This window comes from Carassius carassius, chromosome 34 (genome assembly GCF_963082965.1).
Source record: "Carassius carassius chromosome 34, fCarCar2.1, whole genome shotgun sequence".
Lineage (NCBI taxonomy): Eukaryota > Metazoa > Chordata > Actinopteri > Cypriniformes > Cyprinidae > Carassius > Carassius carassius.
The window spans coordinates 14,316,312-14,335,782 of record NC_081788.1 but is presented as its reverse complement, the minus strand read 5'-3'; the positions used below and the strand labels follow the sequence as shown (position 1 = coordinate 14,335,782).

Genomic DNA, 19,471 nt, shown 5'->3' with positions numbered 1-19,471 from the left:
ACTACTAGCCCTTCATAAGGACAAACTGTGAAGCAGTTAACATACTTAAATATTGTTCTTCTAGTGCCCCAGTTACCTATAGATTGTACTTCGTGTCACAACTTTGCAGAAAACAATAGTATTATGTTATTCACAGCCATCAATTTGTTATTTTTTGTGTGAAAGTTTACTTTGGATAAACATGATTTATTTTTGGCTTAACACCAACAAAATTATGTTAAAGGCCTCAAACATTATGTAGCATTGCCATTGACCCCATAAAATGATAGAAATGTAAGATGGTATGGTTTCATTTATATATATATATATATATATATATATATATATATATAATTCTAATGAATGCAACATAATTCATAATTATAATGTTTTTAATTGTTTCAGTTTGAATCTTTTAAGGATGTTCATTTTTATTACACATGAAAAGGTTAGCAGTAAGAGTATAAAAGACATTTTTGAACCAGCATCCTGACTCCAACCTTTTAAATATGTAACCTTTCAAATATGTGAAACCAAAATATCACTCACATGTTCACTTTTCAACATTTCTTAACCCAAAATTTATTTAAACGAAGACATAAAAAAAAAAAAAAAATTAACTTCATTTTTAAAAGAATATGACCAAAAAGTTTAGCTTTTTAAAAGTATACTATCAAAATATCCAAATTCCCATCTCTAAACATCTGGTCAATGAAAGGGATAAAGATGCAACTTTTAATAAGTGAGCAGAAGAGGTGTCATATACATAGATGTTATTAAAATGAAAAGATCCATACTTAAAAATGGTCACAAATACTTAAATATGCAACATATACCTGCATTTTCCTCTCCTTTGTACCATTTCTTTTAACATATATAAATGACATTTATAAATGTAATGAATTGAAAATAAATAATTAAAATTAAAATAAATAAAAAGTTGCGATGTTTCTTGGTTGGAATTTTTTTTTCTTAAACAAATAGTTATTTGTTTATATTTTACATTAGAAGTATTATTCCACATTCTCGGCAAAAACACACATCCAGAAAACAAATCTGGACCGGAAGATAAGTGCCTTTTTTTTTTTTTTGCTAGTTTCAGAACAACGACATTTTTGTGAATCCCCTCTCCTAAAAGCTCTCTCCAGGTTTACTGCAAGATACTAAGGATCTCCTTGGCATTCTCTGTGTTCCAGCCCTGACCCTGAAGTGGCCCCTCGCATGCCAGCACATACTTATGAAGGATTTGTGTGCCAATATCTCGGAAATGAAGCCTGTCCTCTTTGCGCTCTGTGGTGTCCATGCTGCAGTCCTCATATTTCACTGCCCAGAAACACATCTCACCAATGTACATCATTGTAAGCAAGTGAGTATCAGAAAAGATACCTAGTGGGGGAAAAACGGGAAAAAAAAAGATAAATTTTTCAGTTTTAAAAAGAATATAAACACACACACACCAAACATTTTATTTTGATTAGTAAAATTCATATTCTTTAAAAATAACATGTTATGCTTGATTTTAAGATTAATAAATAAAACTAAGCATCTCATTGCATCCTGCCCATTAACCTCAATAACCAGTAAAATTCAGTGCATTGTAAAAACACTAGCAATCTCAATATTATTGGTTGCTACAGATTAATGGAAGCAACCAGGGGTGGAGTTTGCAGGCTACACATCTTTCCAGTGGAAAATTACTTCGTAAATGAACTTAGATATTTGAAGATACTGATAACCCACTGGCTGTGCTGGTTAGAGATATAATAAATGTTGTAAATCTTTTTGTGCTTTTAAAATCTGTTCCTGCAGAGACACAATGTCTGATGTCACACACACAAAGACAATCTGAAGTAATAATGCATAATGTGTGAAGCATAATGTGTGCACAATGACTTGCAAGTCCAGAGTTTTCAGCTCCCAAATTACAAACACAGCTTAGAAACTCTACAAAAATAACAGAAAGTACATTTGCAAAGATGTACCTTCTGCCAGAAAATTGGCGGTTGCAGAGTCATGAAAAACCACACCATCGTTTAGCTTGACTGAGTTCCTCACTTGCAACATTCTCATAAGGTAACGCACACCTTCTTGAAGACACTGTGAAGACATGGAGCATTGCAACACTTACTCAAGTCATGGCCACTAAAACTGGCACTGTGGAGTGAGAGGTTGGAGAAAGAACCTTAAGGAAAGTGGCTTTGTTCTTCTTGATCCATTGCTTGCGTTGGTGTAGTGTGTGGCAGTACATATATAATAATGCCCCACGCCTCCAGTATAGGCACTCCAGCAGCTCCAGCCCCAGCACAGACTGCACCTGAACACAACCACATCATCACACTACCGTTACTAAGAGCAGAGCATTCAATTCTTATTCAGTCTATGCCAATTAAACTAGAAAATATAGACCTGCAGGTTATATATACACACTTATGCTATGTGTTATAATGCATTAAAAGTTGCATAAAAATTTGAAAACAAATTGCAAACAAACAACAAATGATACGATGGTATATATATATATATATATATATATACAGTACAGACCAAAAGTTTGGACACACCTTCTCATTCAAAGAGTTTTCTTTATTTTCATGACTATAAAAAAATTGTAGAGTCACACTGAAGGCATCAAAACTATGAATTAACACATGTGGAATTATATATGGAATTATATACATAAAAAAAGTGTGAAACAACTGAAAATATGTCATATTCTAGGTTCTTCAAAGTAGCCACCTTTTGCTTTGATTACTGCTTTGCACACTCTTGGCATTCTCTTGATGAGCTTCAAGAGGGAGTCACCTGAAATGGTTTTCACTTCACAGGTGTGCCCTGTCAGGTTTAATAAGTGTGATTTCTTCCCTTATAAATGGGGTTGGGACCATCAGTTGTGTTGTGCAGAATTCAGGTGGATACACAGCTGATAGTCCTACTGAACAGACTGTTAGAATTTGTATTCTGGCAAAAAAAAAGCAGCTAAGTACAGGAAAATGAGTGGCCATCATTACTTTATGAAGGTCAGTCAGTCCGAAAAATTGGGAAAACTTTGAAAGTGTCCCCAAGTGCAGTCACAAAAACCATCAAGCGCTACAAAGAAACTGGCTCACATGCGGACCGCCCCAGGAAAGGAAAACCAAGAGTCACCTCTGCTGCGGAGGATAAGTTCATCCGAGTCACCAGCCTCAGAAATCGCAGGTTAACAGCAGCTCAGATTAGAGACCAGGTCAATGGCACACGGAGTTCTAGCAGCAGACACATCTCTAGAACAACTGTTAAGAGGAGACTGTGTGAATCAGGCCTTCATGGTAGAATATCTGCTAAGAAACCACTGCTAAAGAAAGGCAACAAGCAGAAGAGACTTGTTTGAGCTAAAGAACACAAGGAATGGACATTAGACCAGTGGAAATCTGTGCTTTGGTCTGATGAGTCCAAATTTGAGATCTTTGGTTCCAACCACCGTGTCTTTGTGCGATGCAGAAAAGGTGAATGGATGGACTCTATATGCCTGGTTCCCACCGTGAAGCATGGAGGAGGAGGTGTGATGGTGTGGGGGTGCTTTGCTGGTGACACTGTTGGGGATTTATTCAAAATTGAAGGCATACTGAACCAGCATGGCTACCACAGGATCTTGCAGCGGCATGCTATTCCATCCGGTTTGCGTTTAGTTGGACCATCATTTATTTTTCAACAGGACAATAACCCCAAACACACCTCCAGGCTGTGTAAGGGCTATTTGACCAAGAAGGAGAGTGATGGGGTGCTGCGCCAGATGACCTGGCCTCCACAGTCACCTGAACCCGGACCTGAACCCAATCGAGATGGTTTAGGGGTGAGCTGGACCGCAGACTGAAGGCAAAAGGGCCAACAAGTGCTAAGCATCTCTCGGGGAACTCCTTCAAGACTGTTGGAAGAAAATTTCAGGTGACTCCCTCTTGAAGCTCATCAAGAGAATGCCAAGAGTGTGCAAAGCAGGCTACTTTGAAGAACCTAGAATATGTGTTAATGTGTTAATTCATAGTTTTGATGCCTTCAGTGTGAATCTACAATTTTCATAGTCATGAAAATATAGAAAACTCTTTGAATGAGAAGGTGTGTCCAAACTTTTGGTCTGTACTGTATATATATATATATATATATATATATATATAAATTTTTTGACACATTTCCTAATTGCACCGGTGGTCTGTAACTGAAAATATTATCCAGTGGAAGTGGATGCCTTATTTAGAATCAACAGCAAATAATGAAACTAATTGTTCCAAGCAAAGATCTCCTAAAGATACAGAAATACAACACCTCTTGTGAAGGTATCAGTCGCCCTGCCAACACCTCTGGCTCTGTCAAGTCCTGTAGTAACTGCTGAATTTTAAAAGGGGAAGTGTCCTCGGGAAACTCCTGATCTACAAGCCTGTTTTCCTCATAGAATGTTATGTCCAAGACAACCTGTAAAAAAGCAGGTAAAACAATGGGCCATATGAGCCACTACATCTAAAACAAGGTATCTGCAGTGTTTTTAAACTGAAACTTAAAGGGGTCATATGATGCTGCTAAAAAGAACATGATTTGATGTAATGAAATGTGTTTATGTAGTTTAAGCTTAAAAAAAAAAACTTTCCACATACTGTAAATTATTGTTTCTCCTCTATTCCCCATTTTCTGAGACATGTTGGTTTTTACAAGGCTCATCTGTCTGAAAAGCGAGGTGTGCTCTGATTGGCCAGCTATCCAGTGCGTTGTGATTGGCCGAATACCTCGAGCGTGTGATGGAAATGTTACGCCCCTTAACATACTGTGATGCCCTGTCCGGCCGGATCAACAAGACCTAACATAAAACCCATTATAAACATGATTTCTAGTCCTGTATTCTTTTGGAAGGCCAAACAAAGTAGTTTCACTTTCTCAATGAAACAGCGTCACAAACCGCAGCCTTGAGTGAGCTGACTTAAGAACAGCGCGGTCGGTGGATTCTACGAAGGAGCGTCCGTTGGGCTTGTGACAACCACATGTGACGACCCCAGGCTGGACTCCGCCTCGTTCACGTTGAAAGATGATCTGCCGTTCCACAGTGCAAAGTTGATGTATTTTCTCAGCGACCAGCACGGATCAACTCCAGGCAATGCGAAGCGGATATCGTCCTCTTTTGGAAGGTTTCGCTTTCACAGTCTATGTGTCATGGTGACGGCGCCAACAACAATACTACGAGAATAAAAGGTACACCTTCTTTCTTTGCGTGAACATTTGGGCGCCGTTATGTAAATCTTCCCGTTGAGATGTGGGGGCGTGTTAGAACGAGCCGTTTTAATGGGGCTGTGGACGAGTCTTAACTTCTATAAAGAATATCTCTTTGGATTTGAGACTTTTACAGCACCTTTACAGATCTTCCTAATGCACCAAAAGCTTATAACACTCCAAAGAGAAAGGAAACATTGACTACGTTTACATGCTGTTAAAATTCGGGTTATGGTCGGTTTTTTAGGCGCCGTCTCTACTCAAAAGACCAAGATTCCTTGCGAATAGAACATGCGCAGAACACACATTTTGATGGGGATATGCCGAAACGCGTTTCGACATTTAAAATGACATGTTTTATTCAATATACACATGTATTGAAACCGGCTGATATGTACTAATATATAATAACATATGATTTAGGTTTCGATCAATATTGAAATTTGCTGATATAATATGTTTAAACAGAAGCCACTAAAGAGATTATTGTGTCGATAATAACATTTACATAATGAATGTGTTAAATTATGTTCTTAGTCTTTCCTTTCTGTAAGAGGGTGAAATTAAATGCCAGATGTAGTTTATTGTGTAATCAAAATACCAACAATATTTTAATTATAAATAAGCACAAAAAACACTGACTCTTAATTTGAAGTGTCTGCTCTTTAATACTTACAATTGCTAATTTAAAAACGTAACCACCTACAACAATATTAAAAATCAATAATAATGAAAGATCACTTGGCATAAAAGCGTAGTGTTCATTTTGCATTGCTCTGAAATCCTGAGACCTGTAGAACATGCAACAGTGCCATATTTTGAATTTGATTGTGCAGTGCTATCATTCATTTAATTCAAAGGTTTTTCAAAGTTTATTAACTGCATTAGGCCATATTGCTTTACCGCCTCAAATTTTAGACATACTGAAATTATATTTAAGACTTCAGAATTTTGACAAAACTGAATTCAAAACACTTTTAAGGATGTATGGGACCCTGTTAAATGTTGTATTGTTCACACATTCAACATGTTAATACAGGGATACTCAAATCTGGCCCACAAGATCTACTTTCCTGTAGAGTTTAGCTCTAACCCTAATCAAACACACCTGAGCATGCTAATCAATGTCTTCAGGATCATTAGAAAATCACAGATAGGTTAGTTTGATCAGGGTTGGCGCTAAACTCTGCAGCGCATTGGCCCTCCAGGACAAGATTTGAGGAAACCTGTTTGAATATATAGTTATGCTATGCTTAAGGGAATGTTGCAGGGTGAGACCCGTGCTATGTGAAGTACCTGTGTATAATCCTGCAGCAGTTTAGGGAGGCTGCTGCTCTCTCCTCCATGTCTATAATGGGTTTTCAACTTGTCAAGTATGGAAGATGCATTCTGTAAGTAGTCATCATCTAGAACAAAAATAAAAATACAATGTCAATATGTAATACCTAACAGAGGATATACAACATGAGTTTACAGTTGATGGTTTAAGAAAAACAGCTGAGGTTATATAGGCTATTGTTCCAGCAAAATATGGCCATAAGTGACTTTCTGGAATCAGGCTTTTAAAAATGTCTATAAAAAGAAAATATTACACTTATTTAGCAACTTTGATGGATGTAAATCTATGACCTAAAGCTCACCTTTTGCAGGGTTGCCAATTCTCACGCATCTGGCGTGACACTCATGCTTGGACTTCAGCGTGAGATTGATGCTAAAAGCGTGGGTGTCACTCCAGATGCGTGAGAGTTGGCAACCCTGCCTTTTGGTATAAAACAAATTGCAACATTCAATATCACAACGACAAAGAAATTAGCACTGTAAAAAAAAGTCGGAAAAGAGCTTGTTTTAAAACCATCCTGTATGTCCTCCTGTTTTATTCCGATTACACTCTCGCTGCTGAGAATCATTCAACTGAAGCATTTGAAAACAAGAATGCATTGGTATGTATGTATACTACGTATGATTTACAGGACCCAAAATATAATGCAATAATCAGCATCATTAAGACTACAAGCAAATAAACAACACATAAATGTGATCAGCTGATAATGCATTTGTTGTTAGTTTTAATTAACGTGCCCTTTTGTCTAGCTAAAGTAGGCAAAATACTTATTGAATAACTCTGCTAAAAGAGTATGACATGCCTTTAATTCCTATTTAACGTTACCTCTCATGTTGTTTAATAAGAGGTTGTAATATCACATTGCAGAATAACTATAACGACGTACGTTTTTTTAATTATTATTTGTGCATCGCGTTCTGTATCATAGCATGACCGCATGCGACTTCACTCAGTTTGTGCAAACTGGATCTTACTAGCTAGCCAAAAATTTGAAAGTTACAGAACGTAATAAACGCGCTTTACCTTTTACATAATTTTTTGGTTTAGTTTAAGTGCTACGATGTTCGTATGAACTAGTTAGTCGAACATATGTCGTATAAACGTCGTGATAGATGGGCAGGGAATTGTTTGTTGTGATTCGCAGGAATGCTAACGCAGAGCAGCTAAGCTAACCAGCTAACGATGACAACACCGGGCTGATTCTGCCACTGAACATGCGTTTTCTAAAATAACGGGAGGCTAGTTTTGAACAACTGACGACATGATTCCCGGTTACCTGGTTTCTCTGTCCGAAGAGTGGCACACTTGTTATCTAACTCAAAAATCCTCCTCTCCAGCTCGACGCTTCGTCTGTAGTCGTCGGCCATGACTGCAAACGACAGTCACGTGACAACCGCGCGATTACTCACGTGCAGAGGATTACAGAGACGTTTTGTTCTTTAATTTCATTCATAAACTTCAGGCTTTGTTATTACATCAAAGTAAGAGTTTACTTTGTCCACCCTTATCCAAATTATACCCATAATACTCTGTGTTTGATAACAGTGGATTGAAATATTGGCATAAGTGATGAATGAGAGTCCGATTCATTTCCGCGAATCGATTCTTTCAAACAGTTTTTTTTTTTATAAAGTCACTTCAAGGATTCATCAATTATTTTAAGGTTATGACGTAATTATGCCATTATAGTGATGCCACATAAATATATTTCTGTTACTTTTTAAGTAATTTACTTTAGATAATTACTGTTATTATGGGTTTTATGTATGTATTTTTATTAGTTGTATTTGCATTTTATTTATTCCTTAATTAATTTACTTGTAAATAATAATTTTCCCTGACGTTATATAGAAAATATTTGTTTAAAAAAAAACTTAAAAACATTTTAAAAAAGCTAAAGTAGGCTCACTTTATATGATAGGGAGCACAAATACGACACACACATATATAATTATTTTTTTTAATAGTCAAACAATTTAAATTCTAGTTTTTTAGTGTAAATAATAAAAATAAAATGCTTAGGTTCTAAATGTTTTAATGAGCTGGATCAAGACTGCACTATCTCTCACTATACCATCTAGTGATTTCTTATAATATAATATAATATATGGATCACTGTGACATGTACTAAATATCTGCCTTGTTCAATCTGGAACCACCAAAGATTCAGGTTCGTGAACAAATCGTTCTGACTGGTATGGTGAACATCCGACACATTAAAAAAGATCCGATTCACGAATCGGAACTCGCAAGATGGTGGTGAGATGGTTAAATGCAAATAAGCACATCGAGCCCCCGACACTCCTTTTCTTACTTCGTCCCCGCCTATCTGAGATCAACGAGGGCATACTGTCACCATCCTTCACCACACACAATATTAGGCCTGTAATTTGCAGACATGGCGACTCTTAAAGCGCTATCTAGAGTGGAAAATGTGATCATCAGGAACGTGACAGCGACGATCAAGACGAACATCTCGCGATTCTCCGTTGGCAAGGTCAGTGTTTACAAACAAAAGACGGTGCATCCGAAATTTTGCACGATGTTGAACGGTCGGTGCTTCTGTTTTTGCCTCTTTTTGAACCCCACTTTCTATTGCATGGAGAAGATGGACGTGCATATCTTATTAGAAGGCTATATATTATCATATATATGACGTGTGTGCATTAGTTTAAAATAATTGTTGCAACGCTTATATTTTAAGCTTTTGTAATTGCATTTATCTCAGACAGAGAGAGTCTAGTGAAACTAGTCATTTTGTGCTGCATTGTGTTTTCTTAGCAAACCATTTAAAGACCATAGGCATACGTTTGACCTTTTTGATTTTCTGAGTAACAACCAATCATTTATGTTTTCATGTATTTGATTTATTGTTAACCTGGAAACACATTGTCACTAAGCACTACTGTCATGAGGGATAAATCACAGATTTGATCAATAACTTCCATGAAAATGCTAGTTTTTAAAATTAGGACAACTAACTTGACAGCACTGCCAACACTATTCCTTGGTTAACAGTAACCTGACTCTGCTCTCTCCTACTCACACGCCTCCTCTTTTGTTTCACCCGCCAATTTTGCCTTTTTATATCACACAACATGTGAACTAGACTGCTATAATAACTAGTGCTCAGAACAAGGAGAAGAATTTTCCAGACCAAGACTGCTAAGCCTGGGTTTTGAAGTCTATAGTTATGACACCATCTCATGATAGTGTCATGTGCCTCTGAGGCTCATGCGGTTGTTCTGTATACAGTCAGAGCAGAAACCTTTGAATGATTTTCAAGGAATAACAGTGGTAATGATCAAACGTGGTTTCTTAGTTGAGGGAGATATTATGGTCTTTGGATTACTACTATAACACTATTATTATTATTAGTCTACTATTATTTGGTAATCCTGCATAAGGCTGCCATATATACAAAAACCAAGCAAATGAGTTATTTATTGAGGTCAAGTGATAAGTATTCAGCTGTTTCCTCTCCTCGTCCTTTGGTGGAGCATTTGTGAGGTCAAACACGCACTGTTGTCAACATATAAGGGTATAAATGAAATGGATGCCTTGGCTGGACTCCCGGGGTTTATTTAGCATGTGCATGTCGCTGACTGACAAAATCTTATTTGATGTTTATTTTCTATGCATGATTTAGGATTCCATTGTAAATGGTTAACATCGTGAGAGGCACAGTACTCGTGAATGGAAAAGTCAACCACTGATCTTCATAGTGTTTTTATTCCACTTGGACTAGGCTGTATTCCTCAATCACTACTTATATGGATTTGCACAAACACTTGATTTTAATCAATGGAAAGGGAGATTGAAAGGAAGCTTAAATGATTTCCATTGTAGTACAGATTCACTGACTGTGTGTTTAAGTGTGTAAATCTCTTTCATTAACGCTTTGAAGTTGTTGCCTGTGCTGTTTCTGTATGTTCAGCCTGCTTCATTCATTCTGCTAACTGTCTGTTGTTGGCAGACGTGTGGGTGTTACTTTTCCACGTCAAGACAACGGTCAGGGCGATTTTATTCAGACCCCCTTGACGCAGTCAAGGATATTCCTAATGGAGCGACTATTCTTGTGGGAGGTAAGAGTTCTAATTTATCATCAATATATATGTTTTTTTATGCTGAAAAAATATTCATTTATTTAAAAAAACTTAAACCAAATTTTTAAATGACGTTATTATTATTGTATATATTATATTACAACAGCATTTTTGACATCCCCTTGATAAATAGCTGATATCCTTTCCTCTTATTCACAGGTTTTGGCCTGTGTGGTATTCCAGAAAATCTGATTAACAGTTTGCTGAAGACAGGAGTTAAGAGCCTGACTGCTGTCAGCAATAATGCAGGGTAAGCTTTTTTTTATTTGTAAACAACAATTTAAACCAACTTGACTGTCTTTATTACTCCACTAGTAGGCCTAAAACTGGCCTCCTGTACTTCCTGACACACGCAAACAACAGAAACGGCTTATATTGGAGTATTAAAACTAACAGTAAATGATTGTGACGCATACAGATGGTGCTCAACCAGAATGAGCTTTTTACCACCGTGGGTACTGCTGCCTCTGTGTCTGCAAAATGCATTTGCAGCTTTCAACCACTTAGTGGCGCTTTAACCTCGAATTATCAAGCAAACGCATCAAAGCGCATTTTCACAAATAGCAGTCAGCTTTGTCTTGCTGGGTCTTGATGGGTTACATTTGACAGCTGCAGTCGGTGGAAAATAAAATAAAAACACGAGTTAAAATAATTTACATTCACTGAAGCAAATTTAGTACTCGTGTATATTTAGTAGAATGCTGAAACTTAAACTGATTGTATGAAGCCTCTGGACAGTTTTATTACAGGTTTGCAGGTATTTGCCGTGCGATTTGAAGTAAAATGTGAAATACAGCATTCTTACTATGCAATATATTTTTACCTTTGTATTGCCAAAAGAACTGCAGCGTTTCTGTTTCTCAGGTACACACGGGGTCAGGTCCCAATGGTTAGAGTCAGACTCTCAGTAGCGGTAGGAAATGTACATGAGGAGAGTGAATGAACAGCGCTCTCTTTCATCCTCAATACCACGACTGATGCTCTTGAGCAAGGCATGGAAACCCAATTTGCTTCCCAGGTTTATTATTTAATTCTCTTGGTTTAAGATCCATCATTTTATCAACTTCTCGTATACATGGCTCTAAAGGAAAAACTGTAAATTTATGGCTTTCAGTTTTTAATGTTGTTGTCACAGTGTCTGGTTTGTGTTCCCTGGGTAACCACTAGATGTCCTCCTTCCCCACGGTGTCTGTCACTTTTTTTCCTCCTGCGTTTAAAAAAAAAAAAAAAATCCCGTCCACATGAAAACGCAAAAACGTGATATCAAGCACTGTCAAGAGCATGTCACACCAGCAGGCGGCGATATAACCCAAATTGTAAAGTCACCTTGGCCAATCAGAAGCAGGCAGCAGCGCACAATCTGACGTCAAACACAGCGGATAACGATGCACACTCTGATGTAGCAAGACAAAAACCCCGGTTATACTGTCTACACAACACTGCAACCGGCGTTTCTGAAAATGCTCACCCTGGCCGTAGTTTTCAAAAATGTTCGGTTTCGGTGCCCTGAAACTGCGTTTTCGTGTGGACGAAAGGCCGAACCGCGTAAAAAAAAAAAAAAAAAAAAAAGTCACGGTTATAAAAATACCCGTGTCCGTGTGAACAGGGCCTTAGTATGTGTTACGGAGTCCTTGTATTTATCACGCCACTCCTGAGTCTGTTCTTGCCCGTTTGTCTTGCCTGTTTATGTTTGATGGATACTTTGGTTTTGACCCCTGCCTGGACTGGATATTGATGTATGGTTTTCCCTTATTAAACCTACTGCTTTTGGATCTACTTGTCCTCTGTTCTTGTGTGGGGATTGTGACAGAAGGACTCCGTCACACATACTAAAACAGACAGGGTATATATACACAGTCAATTCCTCATTAGCATTGTCATTTCCCTGAGTGCAATGATTAGTGACCAGGGACAGCTGAGTGCAATGAAGAAACAAGGATCGTGGGGAATGTAGTTCAGAAAGTGACAGACACCGTGGGGAAGGAGGACATCTAGTGGTTACCCAGGGAACACAAACCAGACACTGTGAAAGTTGTCATCTTTTCTAAAATCTTTGTAAAAAATTATTTTATTTTGTTATTTGTGTATTATTACTTAATTTATTTTTATTATTCTTGTGTATTTTTTTCCCTTTTATTTTTAAGTCTAGCATGGGGTGGGATGGGTTTTAAATTTGCACAGTTGCTTTTTGTTTTATACTACTGTTCCCAGAAGAAAATTTCAATAAACAGTTGTTAAAAAAAAAAAAGTCATCATTTTAGTTAAATTGTGAATATTCTAAACCATTTATACATTTTTTTTTTTCATTTTTTATTATTATTGTTAGTTAAAACATAACACTATTTAAACATGTTTTAATTAATACAAAGTAACAGTTTAATAAAGTGATCAACAATTTCTTAATTCATGGAGATTATGATTTTTGGCATGTCATGAGCAGGGCGCTTTTTGCGGCAATAGATGTGTCAAAAAAGGACTGATAATGAATATGCTTAAGTATGCGTGACCTGCTGAAATGTGTAAGTGAATTATTAAAATTAAGTTTAAAAACTTTAATTTGTGACAATGTGACAATAATGCCAAAGTATGTGTTAGAGCTAGGCCTATACACTCATAAACCTCTTAGCAACAATAATCCACCTTTTGTATATTTTATTTTTTTATGGTGTAGTGGACAGCGCTTTTGTGATCTAATGTAATATAAATATGTAATCTAATAAGTAATCTTAAATACTGGCTGGTTATTACTGTACAGTAATAAGTTAGCACGCTTCAAGCTGCACTGCTGTCACTGTATTATTTCACCGTAACAGTGGTCAAACAGCTGGAACAATAAACATTTATGAATAATTCAAGATAAAATGTTATAATTCTTTATTAGCCTATTATTCTAATATTTCCACTGATTTATTTCATTATTTTTGTTTATTTACAAGTGAAAATGTCACAATTCCAGCTTTATTGAGCAATTGCCATCCGTCTCTTTGCGCCACCTAGTGGTGATTTTGTAAACAGGTTTTATTTAGTACACACGGGTAGGCATTTTGGTTGATTTACGTACAGTAGTCCATTATTGTGTAAAAGTCTGGCCATAATCAGAAAGGCTGCTTCTTCGAGTCTGTGAGATTTGAAATCCATTTGGAGCCTTTTGGGATATGGCAAAATAACCAAATCAACTTCAGTCGTTCTAGATAAACATCTGAGGTCACTTAGTACAACTTCATAACCTCAGTTGTTTTCTAGATGACACCACAAGAATTTCTCCCTTAAAGGATGATGAGAATGTGTGCACAACTGACCACAGATTTAAAGAGATTACCAGTATGAAGCATCACACCACCTTTTTCTAAAACAGGATAAACCAGTCGAATCTGTTAAGTAGGCCTAGGCAAACTTGCAAACAGGGAAATGAATGATCGAAATTCCTTCTTTGAAGAGGAAATGATTTTTTTTTTGTTTGACATGGCAAACATATAGTAGTCTATTTACTGTCTTATTGGATATTGGCATTTGGTTTATTGCTGCTATGTATGTTGCAGCTGCTCTGAACATGTCACTTGACACTATGTGTAGGCCTCTGTTCTGGCATTTTCCCAGGTTGGTTGTCTATGACTATATTGTTATGTAATTTCTAAAAGTGGCCGAGTTATGTTGGTTCTTTTTTTCTTTCTTTCTATCATTACCAGAGAACAAAGCCAGTGTGGGTTACTGCTGAAAATGGTTGAAGAAAGCAATAAAGTCCATTCTAATCCTCTTAGTCCGGATTAAATAAGACTATACATTCTAAAAACATTATTAAAAAAAACACAATTTATTATTGTCATCTCCTTTATAACATAAATTTCTCACATCTATTAAAACCCTTTTTAGTTCAATACAGCTGGCTTTCTTCCAGAGTTAGTTTTTGGAAAACCTCGAGGGAGGTTGTGACCTGTTTTAAATAGAAAGTTCTTGACTGATACCCCTCTTGAAGATTGTTTCCTTCCTGTCTGACTGTTTGAATCCTGCTGTTCTTGACTGTATTGTTTGTCGTTGTAGGCCTTGTTTTGCGAGTTCTGAATCTCTGTGGTGAAAATCGTTTGGTCTACCACATAAAGACTGCTCAGTGTGACTGTAATGTGAAACTAGCGTCACAGCAGTGTTTGGTATTAGCATGCATTGCTTGCACAAGAGAATGTTGTTTCCTGTGCAACTTCTTTCCATCAATAGCTCCTGCTGATACTTTTAACATGTTACTCGTTACTTAGAAATGGTGTGCTGACTTTTTAGAAGTAGTTATTGGCCGCTGTCTATTATCTGGTTACAGACTGGTGTTATTGTAAGCTGTTAACACTGCAGCAGTGTTATTATGGATGATTATACAACAGTTAGTTCTGCGCCTTGAATTTAATTGGCCGAGATGTTTTTTTAAGTTTGAATCACTCACTTGTCTGTGATTGCATGTTCCAAACGGTCAGTCTGTGTATATAAGAGGACTGGATTTTTCAGTTAGTTTTTCTGCAGGTTACACTGATACTCCAGTAGGTGGAGAAACTGTCTTTATGACTGAATTATTGAATTATTCCTAGAACTAATTTAAAGAAACAGCTTCACAGGAACAAAGCATGTGACAGTTGCATTACTGTTACTCAGTAATAGTCTACTTGAAAGAGTAAATGAAAATGAGTTATAAATGTGGTGTATTATTGGATCGAATGAATCCGTGTCCCCTCAAATAGTGCACTATATTCAGGTATGAGGGCAAATTTATGCACAGCCTGTCTTTTATGAGTGAATCATTCATTTAAACAATTTGCCCCAAATAACTGATTCATTCAAGAAGCAAACAACACCACTGGTTTATGAACCTTGGAGATGCACTACACTGATTTTGCTTTAATTTGGAACTTTTATTCACTAGCAAAGCTGTGTAAGTAACTGCCAAAACTGTCTAAAATGTAAGCGACTCAATATTGACTTCCACTAGTTAATTGTGCTTTTTATAAAATACATAAAACCACTTGATTTCTCTCTAAATTCTAAGCACATATGACCTAGATAGCGGTTTGTTTTATCCTTTCTCTTTAAACTAGTTTAAGTTCAAGCACTAAAAAGCCTTTGTCGTTTCTCTGGCAGGAGAAAAAGTGAAGAAGACACATTAGTAGGGAATTAATGAGAACATGGCTTGACACAGTGTGTGTCTAATTGCAACCTTTCTCGGTCCAGTGAATGAGTCGTGACTTGAAGAGCCTGTGCTCCCTGTTGATTGAATGATCCTAAAAATATGCACAAGCTTATAAAATGCCTCCATTAACTTTCATCAAACACCCCCCCCCCCCCCTATTATGTTTCACCAGAACACCTTTGGTATTAACAGTGTAAAAATGTCCAGATCTGCTCTACTGCACTGACTACCTTTAAAATGGGATGGCCAACATATTTATACCTCAGTGCCTTTCAAGTCTCAGTAAGTCACTTTGCCATTAGTTAATGAGTGACAGAATCAGTTTTGGGTCACTGCTTCTGTAACTGTGCCAATCCACCACACATCTAACTAAGGAGGTCTGACTGATCTGAAAAATGTTTCATGTTTTATGCTGTAAAAATGTGTTGTGTGGCCTTTGTCTCTCTGTATTCAGTGCGTGTTTTGAATTTTAATGACCTGTTTGTTACAGAATGCCCATTGGACACTGGATTTAGACCCTTTTAGGCAATATTTTTCCATCAATAGTTCAGCCTAAATTAGACATTGGATTTCTGGAAATGTTTATTTGCGGCTTTACTGTTGAGACCATATCTGGGGGTTGTGTGCCTAACCATCTGGATTTGTTACTGAAAGAATACTACTATAAATTCAAACCTAGTTTTCAAAGGTTTGGGGTCAGTAAGATTTGATTGATTTGATTTTGTCAAAATAAATTAATACTTTTATTCAGCAGGGAAGAATACATTTCATCAACAAAATGACAAAAATACATTTATTAATGTTACAAAAAATATATATTTTAATAAATCATTCTTTTGAACTTTCTCTTTATCAAAGAATCCTGGAAAATGCATCAGTTTTCACAAAAAAATATTAAGCAGCACAACTGTCAACATTGATAATAATAAGCACAGATTTGGCATATAAGAATGATTTCTGACGGATCATGTGACGCTGAAGACTGGAGTTATGATGCTGAAAATTCAGCTTTGCATCACAAGAATGAATGATATTTAAAATATACAACAATAGAAAACCGATATTTTAAATAGTCTATTTCACAATATTACTGTTTACTGAATTCGCTCAGTTTTGCTGTCAGGTTGTATTGAGCCAATCCCCTTGAGCTATGAATGCCATGTGAATACAACCTATATAGAAACATATCTAGTCCATTTTTGATTATTTAACATGGTTACATTTGAACGGTCATCCATAATGTATGAACATTTTTACAGTCATGTTGTGTACTTAAGGCAAATACTAGAAGGTAATAATAGCAGAAATTAGTTATGTATGCACTGAATTGTTTTGAAATATATTGCATAAGGACCTATTTAGGTGTGTTTTTTTTTATTTTCTGTATGGTTTACACAGAGTTGATGACTTTGGCCTGGGCCTACTCCTTCGGACCCAACAGATCAAGCGAATGATCTCGTCATATGTGGGGGAGAATGTGGAGTTTGAGAGGCAGTATCTCAGTGGGGAGCTGGAGGTGGAATTGACCCCACAGGTGAGACCATCAACTTTCAGAATAAACACTTTGTCATTGTTCTCAATGGCAAGTGTATTGCCAAGTAAATGCATGCTATAAAGATTTTTATAGTACCATTCTTCCAAAAAGATCCAATTTTATTTACCCATTGTGCTGTGTGGATGGCAGGGCACGCTAGCAGAGCGGATCCGGGCCGGAGGCGCAGGTGTGCCTGCCTTCTTCACTGCCACAGGCTATGGCACACTCATCCAAGAGGGAGGCTCTCCTATCAAATACAACAAGGACGGTACCATTGCCATCGCAAGTGAACCCAGAGAGGTCAGAGCTACTGCTTTTATCCTCCAGTCTTACTGACTGATACAATAATACAGCTGATGTCTCTGCTGATGAAGTTTGATCACTGATAATACCTGAAATGTGATCCGTAAAAATAGATTTAGCTTTTATATTGATTTCTATGTTGTATTTTAGGTGCGTGAATTCAACGGCCGGCATTATATCATGGAAAAATCCATTACAGGAGACTTTGCACTGGTCAAAGCCTGGAAAGCAGACAAAGCTGGGAATGTCATCTTCAGGTACAAGTGTCTCTTTTCTTTTTTTTTTTCAGGTTGTTCAGACCTACTTTAGACAGACTTGGACAGTTTTCCTTAACTGTGCAGTGTCACATGTTCACTGGTGTGGTTGGTGTTTTGCCCGAACTTAAAATGGCTATTATCTCTCGCCTTTTTGTTTTCATTTAGCACAATCCCACAGACTGTTTCACAGAAAGGAAGGCCACATGAGACACTTTTTAAAAAGGAGACATAAACAATACCTTATTTTAGATCAAATTTTACACACAGTAGTCAAGGCAGACTCTTAAAATGACTGTAAATGACTGTAACTTTATTCATTATACAACCCACAGAGAATAATGTTCTAAAAATAGTACTAAACTACATAAAAGAATGAAATGGTGGTATTTTAAAATATTTTTAAATGCACTGCTATTCAGAGTACTACTGCTTATCAAATCTGCATTTATTTGATCAACAATACAGTAAAAACATTAATATTGTGAAATATACTGACAATGTAAAATAACTTTTTTGTAATTTACCATACTGTAAAATGCGATTTTATTCCTAAAGGAAAGCTGAATTTTCAGCATCATTACTCCATTCTTCAGTGTCACATCATCCTTCAGAAATCATTATAATATGCTGATTTGCTACTCAAGAAACTACGGAGCCCTGCACATCACCTGTAGGAGAAAAAAAATCAATCCGTGGCGACGGTTTTGCAATCCGTCCACTCAGTTTATAAACCGTACTCACGAATTCATAAACTGTTCCCTCGGTTTAACAAATCGTGCCCACAAATTTCCAATCCATGCGCTCAGATTTGGTAAACCATAACCTCAGTTTTTGAATCCGTACCCACGAATTCATAATCCGTGCGCACGCTTTCGCAATCCGTTCTCTCGGATTTGTAAACTGACACGCATTTCTGCCTCCGCCCCCACTGGCAGATTCATTTCTGTTTATTAAACATTATTTTTCATAGTGACCAATGAGACCATGATCAGCATTCACAAAATAGTCTTCCTTTTTAGCGTTTATTTTACATTACTTTTATTTTTATAATTATTATATATATATTATTATACAGGTTATGCATAAGAAGCTTTTATCCAAAACAACTTACAAAAGAGGAAAAATATACTCCAGAGTCAGTCACAGTGCCAGGTTTATTGTTTAATTTGTGATAATCTTAGCACTTGATTATTATTGTACAAGATTTTGATGCACATCTTTCTTATTAAATCGTTACATTTCACCTCGTACATTTCACACTTGACCGAGAATCACTTAAGACACTTTGCTGTAAACCTATTCCACATAATAATATTCAATAAAACTGTATGTTAACACGTAGGAGCTTGCTGCATGAATCCGTGAGTACGGTTTACAAATCCGAGAGAACGGATTGCGAAAGCGTGCACACGGATTATGAATTCGTGGGTACGGATTCAAAAACCGAGGTTACGGTTTACCAAATCTGAGCGCACGGATTGGAAATCCGTGGGCACGATTTGTTAAACTGAGGGAACAGTTTATGAATTTGTGAGTACGGTTTATAAACTGAGTGGA

The 19,471-nt window shown here is 36.8% G+C and overlaps 2 protein-coding genes across 2 annotated transcripts in view; one reads left to right on the top strand and one right to left on the bottom strand.

Annotated features, from left to right (window-relative positions):
- Window positions 1–531: 531 nt before the first annotated feature.
- LOC132114447 (RAB7A-interacting MON1-CCZ1 complex subunit 1-like) lies at window positions 532–8,071 on the bottom strand. The gene is made up of 6 exons (XM_059522570.1): window positions 7,827–8,071; window positions 6,505–6,614; window positions 4,276–4,422; window positions 2,162–2,293; window positions 1,962–2,076; window positions 532–1,365 (listed from the first exon to the last, which is right to left on the bottom strand). Exons 1-6 carry the CDS (start codon window positions 7,915–7,917, stop codon window positions 1,130–1,132), a joined length of 831 nt encoding a protein of 276 aa, XP_059378553.1. The 5' UTR covers window positions 7,918–8,071; the 3' UTR covers window positions 532–1,129.
- Window positions 8,072–8,854: 783 nt separating this feature from the next.
- LOC132114446 (succinyl-CoA:3-ketoacid coenzyme A transferase 1, mitochondrial-like) overlaps window positions 8,855–19,471 on the top strand; it is a 54,541-nt gene continuing 43,924 nt past the window's right edge. The window contains exons 1-6 of the mRNA XM_059522569.1: window positions 8,855–9,047; window positions 10,527–10,635; window positions 10,816–10,906; window positions 17,219–17,354; window positions 17,505–17,654; window positions 17,808–17,914. Coding sequence (XP_059378552.1) covers window positions 8,949–9,047; window positions 10,527–10,635; window positions 10,816–10,906; window positions 17,219–17,354; window positions 17,505–17,654; window positions 17,808–17,914 — 692 coding nt within the window. The 5' untranslated portion in view covers window positions 8,855–8,948. The remainder of the gene's footprint in view (window positions 9,048–10,526; window positions 10,636–10,815; window positions 10,907–17,218; window positions 17,355–17,504; window positions 17,655–17,807; window positions 17,915–19,471) is intronic.

What these genes read in the sequence shown, in the direction of transcription:
- LOC132114447 (XM_059522570.1), bottom strand. Translation starts at nt 7,917, where the DNA reads ATGGCCGACGACTACAGACGAAGCGTCGAGCTGGAGAGGAGGATTTTT. An exon ending in TCTTCGGACAGAGAAACCAG is followed by an intron (nt 6,615 to 7,826) that starts GTAACCGGGAAT and finishes TTTTTGTTCTAG; the next exon opens with ATGATGACTACTTACAGAAT. An exon ending in GACTGATACCTTCACAAGAG is followed by an intron (nt 2,294 to 4,275) that starts GTGTTGTATTTC and finishes GGTTGTGTTCAG; the next exon opens with GTGCAGTCTGTGCTGGGGCT.